Raw genomic sequence first — 13,395 nt, 5'->3', positions numbered from 1 at the left:
GCAGCTGCTCGCCCCCTGTTCCCAGAGCTGCAAAGCCACCCGAGCTCCCAGCAGAAGCAGATTAAACACTTTTTATAGAAGCTGGCAGTGGCTGAAGGCGAGGAGCTGAGGCTGTCCCTGGGATGTTGGGGAAATGCTGCTGATTTCTGGGCACCTGGGGGCTGGGTGGGTGCTGCACCCTCCTGCCTGCACAAGGGGAGCAACCCAGGGGTGAGACCGCCCGCGACCCTCTGGTATTATCACTGACACTTGGAAACCCCACGGTGGGATTTAATTAGCCCGTGGAGTGGGAACAACAAGAGGAAAGCTGAAAGAAGAGCTGCACGGAGGAAGAAGAGAGAAGAAGATCCCTGCGCTCCGCCCTGGTTTGTGAATTCCAGCAGAGACCCAGCAGAACCCAAACCCCTCTGTGCAATCAGCTGGACACTTCTGACCTCCAGGAAATACGGGATTTTTCCTCTCATCAATATTCCTTCCTCGGCTGGCGTTTTCCCCCTGTTATCTCCAGATAAGAAACTGATTGAGCAGATGTAGCAACGTCAGTCCTCTGACAGCGTCCCCGCAACGTGATGTATCACGAGATCATCACCAGAGCAGGGCGCATAACTGATTATTTTTTTTTTATTACTTTGGCCTTCCTAGCTGACAAAAATATCATGGAATGGAAAAACGCGTGCCTTACTTTTATAGTCCTTTCAGCCCTTAAAATACACATTTAAAGACCTTTCAAAGGGTTTTGGAGCAGCACAATGGGATTTTAGCAATGCTGGGGGTGGCTGCAGGGGGCAGGACCCCCCAGCCTGCAGATGAGGAGGTCACTGCAAGGCGAAGCGAACTGTGCCCAGGCTCAGAAAACACGAAGAGCTGGAAATAGCAGGCAGAAAGCTACGCCAGTGCCTTCCTTGCAATCAGCAGACCACATTCTCAGTAAATAGCAGAGTGGATGCAAACAAACACAAATTAAGCCCATTCCTCCCTTCTCCTGGGATGCGGATGAATCATGCTGCACTGTTGTGGCTGATAAAAGTCCTCAAGAATCCAGAGGAGGAACCGAATCCTTGTTCCCTTCATTTTCAGAAGAACTCGTAAAAGGCTGGATCAAGAAACCTCTTGGCAACTTCTTCTGAGCTTCCAGCCCCCCTCGTTGCCTCCACGGCCCCATCTGTCCTCCGTTCCTCCTCAGATCCTGCTTCAGGTTGCTCAAGCCATGCCAGCAGTGGACTGGGTGATTTCCATGTCATCTCGTGGAAACCTTTGCACCAACCCGGGTCTTGGCAATGCAGAGGATGGTGCACTAAAGCGCGTGGTCGGGAAGGTTGCTGAAGGCAAAATGAGTCTGAGAGACGGACCCCTCTGGTCCAAGGGGTGTCTGGAGGAGGCCTGAACTCCTCCAGGCTGTGTTGGCACAGACACCAGGTAAATTCACACCTTGATGAGCTTGCTGCAAGCCTGGAGCCATGCAACTGGGCTGCTGGAGCCAAGTACGGCTCCTCTGGGGCTTCCCAAAACCTCCAGGAGTATTTTCTGCGAGGAGCCTCCAGCTCAGTCCCCCAGGGCAGCCTTGCTCCTGTAGCCTTCCGACAGCACTATCAAATTCAGGTTATTTTTAGGCTCGTTTCCTAAGGAAACAAGATTAATAGGATCCAGATCCAGGCACGCCCGTGTGCTGTGTGTGAGGCAGCGTGCCTCTGCCTCTGCTCTCCCTGCATTTTGGATTTTTGGGGTGATTTCAGCTCAATTTGGTGGAGCACTGTTGATTCTCCAAAAGGCCCCTTTCTGACCAACCTGGGGAAAAGAGGGAAGTGGGCGGAGGAGAAGCTTAATTTAAGTATTTCCAGCAAATAAAGGTTAATGCAGCCCCCAGAGTGACCCCCTTTCCACACAGCTCAGAGCCTTTGTCCTTGCTGCCCTGCTGGGTCGTAACGCATCGCAGAGCTGCTCACATCTGCCCCGGTCCCAAAGCTCCACAGCTGGTGTCAGGGAAGGTTTTGAGACCCTGCCACCAGGATTTTGGCCAGGGAGAAGCACAGAGATTGGTACAGAGAGGCTTTTTTGTGTGTCTTTTGCTTTTCTGCAAGTCCGTAATGGGCCAGGTGGGTGAGAGGGAGGGTGGCCTCAAGCACTGAGCCATTCACCTGGAATAGGGTTGGGGTCACTGCATCTTCTGGTGACGAAGAGTTGCAGCTCAGCAGACCTAAAACTTGCCTGGGAAACATTCAATGAAGCTGCAGCCACGTAGGATCAGGCCTCCAGAAAAGCAAGACAGAAACACACCGGGTCTCACCCTGACCCAAACTTGCCCGCAGCCCATTTTCAGAGTGGATGCTCAAATCCCTGTTGAGCCCAGCACCTCCATCACCCTAAAAGTTGGAGGTAAAAAAGAGTTACGGTGTTAAAAAGTCCCTTTTTCTCCTTTTTTTTTTCATTTTTTTATTTTTTTTTATTTTTTCAGTGTGGGGCAGATTTATATTCAGGGTCTGATGGTCAGGTGAAGTACAAATTCCACCATCCGCCCTTACAAAATTCAACGTCCATAAACTCCCAGATAAAGAGGGTCGGAAGCTCTGTCGCAGACAGATTTTTAAGCCGCTTCCAAAAACTTTTAGGAAACGGGCAGAGACTCCACATCGCTGCCCACTACCATTTCTTCTCGTCTTTACAGAAATCCGGATTTCCCAGCAAAGAGACGGATTCTGTCCTCGGGGCTTTGCAGGACGGGGGGGGGACGAGGCAGGGCTCCCACCCTCCGCACCTGGGGACGGGAACGGGGGTCCGGGGGGGGGGCAGAGGGGGGAGGCGGGGAGCGAGGGCGGGCCGGGGCTGGCCGGGGGAAGGCGCTCGGCGCATCCCCGGCCATAAAACGGCGGGGCCAGGGCTGGGAGTGCAGAGCGGAGCACGGCACGGAACGGCACCGGGCACGGCACCGGGCACAGCACCGGGCACCGGGCACCGGGCACCGGGCACGGCACCGGGCACGGCACCGGGCCCGCAGCTGCCCAGCACCCAGCGGAGGTAACGGGGGCGGCGGGGAAGCAGGATCGGTATCCGCGTTTTATTTATTTTTTTTATCATTTTTAATTTTTTTATTATTATTTTTTTCCGGGTCCTCCCATCCCGTCCTCTCCCCCTCCCTGGGGTGTTTTGTGCCCCCTCCCTCCTTCCCTGCCGCAGCCCCCAGCCGTGACAAAGGGCTCCTCGGTCCCGGCCCTGCTCCAGCCGCAGCGGGTGCACGGCCCCTGAAAAGAAGACCGAGGGATGGATTCCCATAAAGATGGATTTAGGGTGCTGGGAGCCAGGAGAACCTCGCCGATCCCTGTCCCGTCCTTGCAGGCTCTCTCCTGCCCGAGCTGCTCCTCGCTCAGAGCTGATTTCCACCCAAAATCGCCCCGCTACGAGCTACAAGGAGATGCTCGGCCACGAAATGCAGCCCCAGCTCTCCCTGCCCAAAAGTGCCCGTGGAGTTTTGTCCGTGCCCTCCAATTTCCCCGCAGTTTGCTTTCGGGTTCCCTTTATGCTGCTCCCCCAAAGCCCCGTGGCAGGACGTGGGGACGGCGCAAGGCTCGCCGCTGATTTTTGGCTGGGGCACCCATCCCCGCAGGGAGCACTGACCCCAAAGCTGCACCAGCATCGTGCAGGGCAGAGCTTCAGGGCAGCCCTGAGATCCCGCAGGGATCCCCCTTCCCTCCGTGGCCCCAAATCCCTGGCACAGTGCATGGGCTGGCTCGGGACCCGTCTGCTGAGCCGGGTTTATGTAAGCGCTGATCTGTGGTGGCCGGAGATGTCAAAGGAGCAGCTCGCCTTTGGGAAACGCACGAGGCTGTGCCAGCAGCCCAGCATTTGCCTTCCCCCAGAGGACATCCCAGCCTCGCTCCCCTGCTCCCCAAAAGCACTCGATGGAGACCCGAGGCTGAGCAGCGGGGGAGAGGAGGGGTGTCCTCAGACCTTCCCTTTGCGTGGCATGGAAAAAAGGTGGTGTTAGACAGTGCTGCTTATCCCGAGGGCTGGGGATCAGAGATAAGAGCTGATTTCCAGGCTCCCAGGGGGACAGGGGCCGGATCCTGCGCTGCTCATTGATAGGGCAGGGGCGTTGAGCTGGCTCAGGACCCGCTGGCGAGCTTAACGCGGGCGCACGGATGTTTTCTCTCGCAGGTGGGAAGGCAGCGGTAGCTCACGATGGCCCTGGCGGACAACGCGGGCTGTGCCAAACCCAGCGAGGACTTCCCTTTCCCCGAGATCATTGAACTCAACGTGGGCGGACAAGTCTACATCACCCGCCACCCCACCCTGGTCAGCGTGCCGGGCTCGCTGCTCTGGGAGATGTTCACGCAGAAAAATGTCCGCTCCTTGGCCCGTGACAGCAAGGGACGGTTCTTCGTGGATCGGGACGGATTCCTCTTCCGCTACATCCTGGATTACATGAGGGACCAGCAGCTGGTGCTGCCCGACCACTTCCCCGAGCGCAGCCGCCTGCAGCGGGAGGCCGAGTATTTCATGCTGCCGGAGCTGGTGAAGATGCTGGCCCCCAAGCTGAGCAAGCAGAACTCGCTGGGAGACGACCCGTGCCAAAGCGACCCCGAGGAGCTCTCCCCCAGTGCCGACGCCGCACGCAGCCTGGCCCCTGCCAGCTCCACGCTCCCCAGCGCCACGGCCGGTGGCCCCGGGGCCACGGTCATCACCGGCACGGGTGCTGCCGGCCCCGATGCCCGCAGGGCTGGGTTCATCACCATCGGGTACCGGGGCTCCTACACGCTGGGCAGGGACAGCCAGACGGATGCCAAGTTCCGCCGGGTGGCGCGGATCATGGTCTGTGGCAAGACGGCGCTGGCCAAGGAGGTTTTTGGGGATACCTTGAACGACAGCAGGGACCCGGACAGGCCCCCGGAGAGGTACAGCTCCAGGTACTACCTCAAATTCAACTTCCTGGAGCAAGCCTTTGACAAACTGGCTGATGCTGGCTTCCACATGGTGGCTTGCAACTCCACGGGCACCTGTGCCTTCGCCCACGACCAGACAGATGACAGGATCTGGACCTCTTACACCGAATATGTTTTCTATCGTGAGTGACACCAAAAACAAACACCCACCAAACACCAACTCTCCCTTTCCTCCCCCGTTGCCTTTAGAAGGTAGACGTCCGACCCCCGAATCCCAGCGTCCCCCCTCTGCCTCCTTTTTGAGTTCATTCTTGGGTTTTTCCCCCCTCCTTCCTCCACGTCGAACCCGTTCGGCTCCTCGTAGCGGCTGCTGACCACCAAAACCTCCTTCCCTCTCTCCGACTTCTGCAGTAGCTCCCAGCCCTCCCCGGATGCGTGGACTTGGACAGTGCTGCGTGTGCGTTTTTTTGGGGTGGGAAGGGGGGGGGGGGGGGACACCGAACTGTGCCGGATGAGCTCATGATAGATGCCGAACTCAGCTCCCTGCACCATGCAGGGACGCGCTGCAGACGAACCAAGGAGCTCAAGTGTTGGTTTAAGGACACGGAGAAAGGTGGGGAGTGGAGGGGAGGGGGGGTGAAGCCTCACAGCATGGATATATTGCCGTTAGCCCCTGTAAGCAGCTTAGCCTTTAGACTGTCAGTGCTGGGGAGGGTTAGAGGGAGGCGCACCCTGTGCCGGCAGTTCTGGTCCGAAGCGTTGCTGCTGCCCTGGGATGCCTCGGGGACTTTTTTTTGGGGGGGTGGGTAGGGGCTGAGAGATGCTCTGTTCATGCCTACGTGGAGGGAGGTGGGCGGGCGGGGGGAAGGCTTTTTACTGTAGGGTGTCAAATGCTTGCACATCCCTCGAGCTCATCGGAGGGCTGCCCAAAAAACAACCACCTTCGCCTCTCCTGCGGCGCGGGCTGCGGAGGGATGGGGTGGGAGTGCACCAGGGGCACCTGCTGGGCTCATGGGCTGAAGGGAATCTTTGCCCAGCGTTAAAATCGTTGCCCCTTTGGACAACATCTCGGAAGGTTTCTCCGCTCGCAGCTCTCCACGGCCTGCCTGGGCTGGCTGCTGCTTTGCCGTGCCTGGGCGATGTGTAATAAAGGAACAAAACTGACTTGCCTCCGCGTGCGTCTGCGACGCGGGTCTCGTGCTGTGTGCCCTCAGAGGCATTGCTTGAGTTCGCCTCACCCCTCTCTGCCCCCTTCTTCCTCCTCTTTGAGCCCTCTCTCCCATCCCTGCTGGACCACGCTGCCCATCCCTGCAGGGATGCTGCTGCAAGTGGCCAAGTCCCAAATCCCCCCCCGACATCCCCAGCTGCTGCTGGTCCCTTGCCGAGGCTCTCAGCATCCCTGCCCCGTTCCTCCATCCCTTTCTCAAGCAGCCCCATGTGAAGCTCAGAGCCGGGGAGCCTCAGCATCGCCCCACAGGCTGGGGACCAGCCACAGAGGTATTTTTGGGGGGGCTTGGCTGGGAGGAAGGCTTGCAGCTGGTCTCGGAAGAGGTGGGAGGGCTGACATCCTCCGGCACGCGGGGACTGCCAAAACTTTGCAGCGAGGCAGTCCCTGTGCCCTGATGAAGCGGAAGGTGAAAAAATGGTATTTTTGTGAGGGCCTGTTCCTCATTGCAACAGCATTTTGAAGAGGAAACGACAACCAAAAGAGAAAAGGGAACTTGAGCTCTTCAGAGAGGGTGAAGGGTGGCATGAAATCCTGCTACATAAAGGCAGAGGGGGGAGCACTCTGTGTTTTGTTTGTTTTTAAGTAAGGATTTTTTAGCAATTAGCAGTGACTGGGAAGAAAAAGAAATTGCTGCCTTGTGAGAAACACTAGTGTTGTGATATTTGCTTTTTTCCCCCTGGAACTGGACCCAAAAATTGATCTCACAGGATGAAGTGTTGTTGCTTTTTTTTTTTTTTTTTTTTTTTTCCTGAGGGCGAGACCGTAAACGGCAAAGTCAGCGTTGAGGCAGTGTTCGCCTGCTCAACCCGATACCCCGAGCGAAACACGAGCAGAGCAGAAAGGTTTAGTTTTGAATCACTTGAGAGTCTGCCCGCCTTCCTGAAAACTGGTGCTTTGTGTAAAAATGCTGTCGCTGAGGTCGAAGTCTGTAGTGGAAGGCTGCTCTGGCAAATGTGGGGCTGTTTCTTCTTCTTCCTTCCTTTTTTTTTTTTTTTTTTTTTTAATATATTTGGGTATATCCAATAATAGAAAAAGTGTGCTTTTGCTGCTGCCTGATCTGGTTAATTTGTTCCTTAGGAGAGGATTTGCAGAGAAATGGTGCACGGCAGGTCTGGGGTTTGCAGAGGAGCCAGCTGCCCCAGCACAGTGCCGGGTGGCTTTGGTGGCACCTGCAGGGATGGGTTGGCTTTTAGGACAGCATAAGAAGCCCACAGCCTCCCAAGGCAGCCTCAGTGCAGGATCAGGTCCCTCGTGGAGAAATTTGGACCACGCTGGGCGAGAGCATCCTCTCTGGGAAGGCGCCTGGCCTCGCCACAAAGCCTCCCCGGCTGCTGAGCTCACCAAAAAGCCAGGGCTCTGCTTTCAAAGCAAGGGCTGAGCTTTCAAAGCCTGCTTTCCCTCTGAGGGATAATGTAACTCACCCTTTCATTTAGAGGTCCCCAGAAAAACGTCCATCCTAAAATAAGACCCCTCGTTCAAACGAGGCAGAGCAGGAACCCCCGGCTGGGGCCGCGCTCTCCGGCGAGCACCCTGCCCACAAATTGCTGGTTGCCGCTCGCCTGGCGTCTCGTTCCAGACAAAAAAAAACCACAGGATCTGAGCATTCTTCCCTGTAAAACAGAAGTCAAATCCCATCTGTCTCTTCCACCACCCCGAGAGAACATCTGAAAACATTTTGTCTCCTCGGCCTGCCTTCAGCCCCTCTCTGAGGGAACCCTTCGGTGCCAGAAATGCCGGGTTATCCCGGGAGCTGAGCTCTGCCCACCCGGCCAGGAGGCAATATGGGTGGAGAGGAGCAATGCTGGGGGCTGGGACGAGGACTAGCAGGTCCCTGTAGGGTCCTTGCTTCAAGAGACGGCAGAAGGTTAGAGAGGCTAGAGGACAGACACAGAAACCCCATGCACAGCCTCAACATCCCATCCTGGGGGAGGCACGAGACTGCTCTGTGTGCTGGAAGATAGAGAGGGACCTGGCTGCAGTAGCTGGAGGCTGAAACCAACCTCTTCTAATGTGAATTAAGTAAAAATAATATATATATTATATATATATGGCCTTTAACAGCATGGGTATTCACCACCAAGACAAGCTACTGGAGAGAGGGCGATCCCCCACCTGCACGTGGAAAATGCAGCCTGCATGCTTCCCTGCAGGAAGGGGTTTAATGAAACAAGTTTTTGGAGTGTGTCTGTGTGTGCTGGAAGTCGTGAGATGCTTTGGGACGGGTGAGCAGGTCCAGCAGCTGACAGGGAGCTGCAGAAGCACTTTGCCAAGTGGGGCTTGTCCAGCCTGTGCTGGCAGCTTGTCCTGAGCTGAAGCAGGTTAGGCTTTGTGACGCGCAGGTGGTTTTCTTGCAAGGCTCTTGCAGTTAAAAATATTGTTTTGCATAGTTCTGGGTGGCTGGGAGTTATCACCCCAGCTCCCCTGGGAGAGCTCTACAGCATCTGACTGAGAGATATGCTTGCGAACAGGCTACAGCAGATTTCATCTAAATCATATTTGAGTCTACAGCACCACCCCTGCACGCCAGCTGTGTGCCCCCTCTCCCTCCTCACCCTTTTCCAGGATAGGGACACTGCTGCAGGGTCTGCTGTGCCAACACCACCCTTAACCTAACCCCAAGGGCCCTGACAGCCCAGGGCAGCAGGACAAACCTGCCATCAGAAATTGATTTTTGATCAATTTTCAATCATCTCTTGCAATTCTAATCAGGGGCACAAACCGCCTGGTTGGTGGTGCCAGAGGGGCAGTACAAGCCCAACCTTCCAGCATTGATTTAGGAGCTCTCACAATGTCTGATTGGGGCTGGCAGGCAGGAATGATGAGATCCTTCTGACTGCTGGAGCTTGGCCTCGCCGTGGTCCTCTCCCACCATCAGCCAGAGCTCAGGGATGAGGAGCACGCTGCGTCTTCCTTCTCCAACCTGAGGTCCTTGGCACGTTCTCCCAAGACGATGCCACCCAGATGGGATGCCCTGATGAGAGGAACCACATCAAAGCCACCACGGGCAGAGGAGAGAGGTTGGCACAGCCCATCCAGGCCAACACAGCTCGTCCTGGTGCCCTCCCAGAGAGCCTGGTGGTGAATGCTCCAAAGCCCACCCCAGGGACCATGGCTGGGAGGAGCAGCTCCCTACCACAGATGCCCAGATGGCTTTAGCTTAATTTCTTAAGGACAAAAGTCTGAGTGATCTCACACAGCATACTCCTTCCCTTTCCTTTAAGCAGCGTGGGCCAGTGGGACTCCAACATGGCAATGTTTCAAGTCATAGGAGCCTACCAGCCTGAGAAAAATAGGTTGTGGGGACTGGTACCTGGGAGAAAAGCTGGTACCCCTGAGCCCTACGTGGACATGAGACGAGAGGTGGCCTTCAGAGGAAGAAGAGGTGGGCAGAGGGGGCAAGGTCAGTGCAGTGAGGCTATGGGAGGGCAGACTTCACCCATCCGATCTGGGGGATAGAGCAGAAAAACCTCCTATAGCTGGAGTGTCCTGGTCCAGACTTGAACCTGTTCTTACGAGCTCAAATCTCAGCAGTTTCCTACCCCTGGACAACTGATCGGCTTCTTCTCACTATAAGCTCCGTCCAGCTGCCTTTGATCAAGCAGCTAGGGCAGCAGAGCTGCGAGCTGAGTGTTTGATACGTGCCTGGATTCCCTCACAACTGCAAAGCAAGGCACGACTGAAACAAGATACGAGCTTTGAGCTTAGCTCAGGGGCGGTTTGGAGGCTCTCGAGCATTCGTTGCCTCTCTGCCTGAGGTGGCAGTTTGCCTGCACCCACTTTCCCTTCATCCCAGAAGAATTTGCCCCAGATCAGAGCTCAAACAGCCCTCAGGATCAGAGGGTGGGGGGCAATCCCTAGAGCTCAGCAAGGCACTCGAGCCAAGGGGATGCTCTGAGGCAGGCAGCGGTCCAGCAGACGTCAGCTCGCTGTGTTGTTAGCAGAAGATAACCAGGCAGGGACCTGCAAAAGAGATGTGTGGTCCGTGAAACCAAAAATTCTGACCTGCTCTGGGGCCGGGACAGGCAAGGGGTGGCGTAGCTGATGCCAGAAGGGCTGTGACCGGCTGCTCCGTGGCCGAAGCCCCTCTGGCTTTGCTCAGAGCTGCAGTTTTATTAGGCTCTCAGCTTTCGCCTTTGTTTGGTTTTCAGTTCCGAGCCTTTTACTGTGACAAGGAAGGCTCAGAACTCAAAACCAAACAAAGGCATAAGAGTTTAAGGCTCAAAGGCCAAAAAAAGTAAATAAAGGAAACTTGGAAAAAAAAATAATGTCCGGTTTTGTGTTTCAGGGTTGGCCAGACAGACGGTGTTTATCAGTACCAGATTAGCAGATACTTGCAGCCAGAGGAGCTGATGGTTTTCATTACCCCTCAGCACCCAAAGGGACATGGTCTGGTGAAAAAGGCCATGGTTCCTCGCTCATCCATGGGGCACGTGGCGGAGGGAACAGCATTGGGGGCAAGGAGCCTCTTTGCATGTCCCTGTGCCACCAGGCTCCATCCCTGGCTCACCTGGGCTGGCTCCATGCTAGAAGAGCCCCCAGTCCCTGCCAGATAAATAGGAACCCCCCCACGTTACAGTGCTTTACCCCAGCTGGGGATCACTTCCTCAGAGCTGAGGCTTTCAACCAAAAATAAAGAGCAACGCTCTCAATCCTTCCCTTCTGCAGCAGAGCAGCAGATTACAGCTCATTTAGTGAAGTCCATGCAATGACACCCTATTATTCCCATTACACCTGGGTCTTCTGGTTAATATACTGTTTTAGTCAACTCAACGGATTAAATGCTGTGAAGCTCTTTGGCTACAAAGGGACAGTGCAGGGGTGGTGGGGACGGGGTCATGGAGCTGGTTGGAGGGAGAAGGAATGGGGGTGAGGGGAAGCAGGGATGGGGCTTCCCCCCATGTTTCTGCTTCAGTAGGTAGAGCCTGTGGTTAAGGGAGAAAAAAATAAGAGAGAAATCAACAGGAAACCGTTTCGCAACCCTCCTGCCCCCAGCTCTGCTCCCTGCTCCTGCAGCCACCGCTTCCCGTGCGATCCAACAGCTCCGGCGTTTCGCCCATTTGGGAGCCACCCCAACTTTTGTAGCTTTTCTTTTATTTTCTGTGGAACTTGCATTATTATTATTATTATTTTTTAATTTCTGCGCAACACAGCTGCCTTTCCAGCTTCTTGCTTGTGTGAGTGGAAACGTCTCATTTTGCCTCTGTTCGCTCTGATGGAGGGACTCCAAGTGCAGAGCAAGCGAGGGTGCGGCCACCATTTCCCGATGGGCGTTCCCAAAATATCATTGTTCTTTGCATGCCGGGAGAGGATTTAACACAAAGCCCCAAAGGAACAGAAATCAGCAAGAGGCCACGCTGCAGCCTTTTAACTCTCATTTCACCCCAGGGAACCCAAGTCCCCGAGCCCCAGCTTGGAAAGGTTCCCAGTCCTCTAGAAGTCACACAAGCGAAACGGGCCAGGAAAGTGCTTCTCCGCACGCCAGAGAGCTGAACGTGTACCAAGCACATCGGGGCTGTGATAAACGTTTGCTGCCTTGCGTCAAACACCTCCGGGCTCATTGAACCAGGATCTCCGGAGTTGTTCTCCAAGCGCTCCCCCCATCCTCCCCCCGGGTTTTAATGCTGTTGCTAACTCCACATTCCATCACATCGTGCTTTTGCAGGCTCCAGAAGGGAAAGATTTTTCCATGTGATGGGATATCTGTGCATTTGCCAGGAGTGGTGAGCTCTTGGCACCCGGGAGCCTCGCCGTAGGCAGTTCTCCTCCCTCTCTCTGCAGGAGCTGAGGCCATCCATCCGTCAGTGTCATGAACACGAAGGACAGGCTGCCCCGGCTCGTGTCAGGCAGAGGCTTGGCAGGAGTCAGGAAACGTTCCCTGTTCTCACATTCACTGGAAGTCACCCCAGTCAGATGGTGATGGATACTCCTGGGGAGCTCCATCTTCCTTTCCCTTCCCTTCCCTTCCCTTCCCTTCCCTTCCCTTCCCTTCCCTTCCCTTCCCTTCCCTTCCCTTCCCTTCCCTTCCCTTCCCTTCCCTTCCCTTCCCTTCCCTTCCCTTCCCTTCCCTTCCCTTCCCTTCCCTTCCCTTCCCTTCCCTTCCCTTCCCTTCCCTTCCCTTCCCTTCCCTTCCCTTCCCTTCCCTTCCCTTCCCTTCCCTTCCCTTCCGTTTTTCAAACCCACCCACCTTTCTATTCCACAAACTTCGCTTTTCTTTTGGTAGTTAATCATTAAAAACCCTTCTGAAAACAATATTTCCCCCAGATTAACCATTTACACTGAAGTTATTCCCCAGGACTTCCTACCCCCCAGGGCTATGCAGGACAAAGGGACTAGAGTGCCCGGGGTGCCACAGCCAGGTGGGAGGGAGCATTTCAGCACCAAAAAAACGTAAGATTTTAGGTACAAGCCACCAAGAAGGAACTGCAGGGTCACTAGAGGAGAGGTGTTGACGTGAACCATGGCCAAGGAGCCTTCCCCATGTGCACCTGCAGCTCCAGGCTGGCGGTGGTCACCGCGACCCACCAGCGATAAGATCAGCAGCTCTGCGTACTCTCAGAAAATTAGCAAGATCTTGAATTAGAAAAAAAAAAAAAGAAAAAAAAAAAAAAAAAAACACATCAGAGGGGGGCTAAGACCAGCTGTGGTATAACAGCGGTGCCAAAGCATGGAAGTCCACAGCTGGCTGTGCCTTTGGTTGTCCTTTGATGGTGCAGCAGGGATGTGGGCAGTGCAGGAGGATGAGGAGCCTGTCTGGGGGGACACTTGGTGTCCAACACAGCAGCTTTCATCTCTTTTTGAGGTGTAGGCATCTCCACAAGGACTCCAGCAGGAGCCCCCAGAGACACGTGGGCTGTAGGGGTGAGGTAAAACGCTGGTGGGTGAGTGGTGCCCATCAGATGCTTTGGGCTTCTGATGGACCACCAACTGGACCTGGGCTGCACTGCCTGGACAGAGGGGTTTGGGAGTCAGCAGCAGGGTCAGCAACCAACCGTCCTCCTGCAGAGAGGAATTTTGGGTGGAAATCTCCCCTTCCCAGGGTCTCTCTCAGCGTACCTTTTAACGAAGTCCTGAGGGAGGGAGATCAGCCATGAGCATGCCACACGTTGGCCACGAAGAGATGGACGGGATCCTGGTGTGGGTGACAGACCCGGTGTGGGCAGGACAGCCAGCCTGGAGCTGTGGTCCCCTTGCAGATGTCCCCATGAGGTCCCCATGCCCCTCAGGAGGCTGGGGATGCTGTTTGGGGTGTACCTGAGGCTCCCCCCTGTGCTCAGCACCTCCACGATGAGCACC

At 55.4% G+C, this 13,395-nt stretch overlaps 1 protein-coding gene across 3 annotated transcripts; it reads left to right on the top strand.

Moving 5' to 3' along the window:
- The first annotated feature begins 2,837 nt into the window (after window positions 1–2,837).
- On the top strand, window positions 2,838–6,038 carry LOC137863616 (BTB/POZ domain-containing protein KCTD12-like). Of its 3 annotated transcripts, none has more exons than XM_068696910.1 (3): window positions 2,838–2,941; window positions 2,987–3,012; window positions 4,150–6,038. In XM_068696910.1, exon 3 carries the CDS (start codon window positions 4,174–4,176, stop codon window positions 5,062–5,064), a length of 891 nt encoding a protein of 296 aa, XP_068553011.1. In that variant the 5' UTR covers window positions 2,838–2,941; window positions 2,987–3,012; window positions 4,150–4,173; the 3' UTR covers window positions 5,065–6,038. The 3 variants fall into 3 exon arrangements, with proteins under 3 accessions (XP_068553011.1, XP_068553012.1, XP_068553013.1); XM_068696911.1 differs by having other exon boundaries at window positions 2,862–2,919; window positions 2,951–3,012; XM_068696912.1 differs by lacking the exon at window positions 2,838–2,941 and having other exon boundaries at window positions 2,973–3,041.
- The last annotated feature ends 7,357 nt before the right edge of the window (window positions 6,039–13,395 follow it).

Source organism: Anas acuta, chromosome 13 (assembly GCF_963932015.1).
Source record: "Anas acuta chromosome 13, bAnaAcu1.1, whole genome shotgun sequence".
Classification (NCBI taxonomy): domain Eukaryota; kingdom Metazoa; phylum Chordata; class Aves; order Anseriformes; family Anatidae; genus Anas; species Anas acuta.
This window is presented reverse-complemented; position numbering and strand designations above follow the sequence as displayed.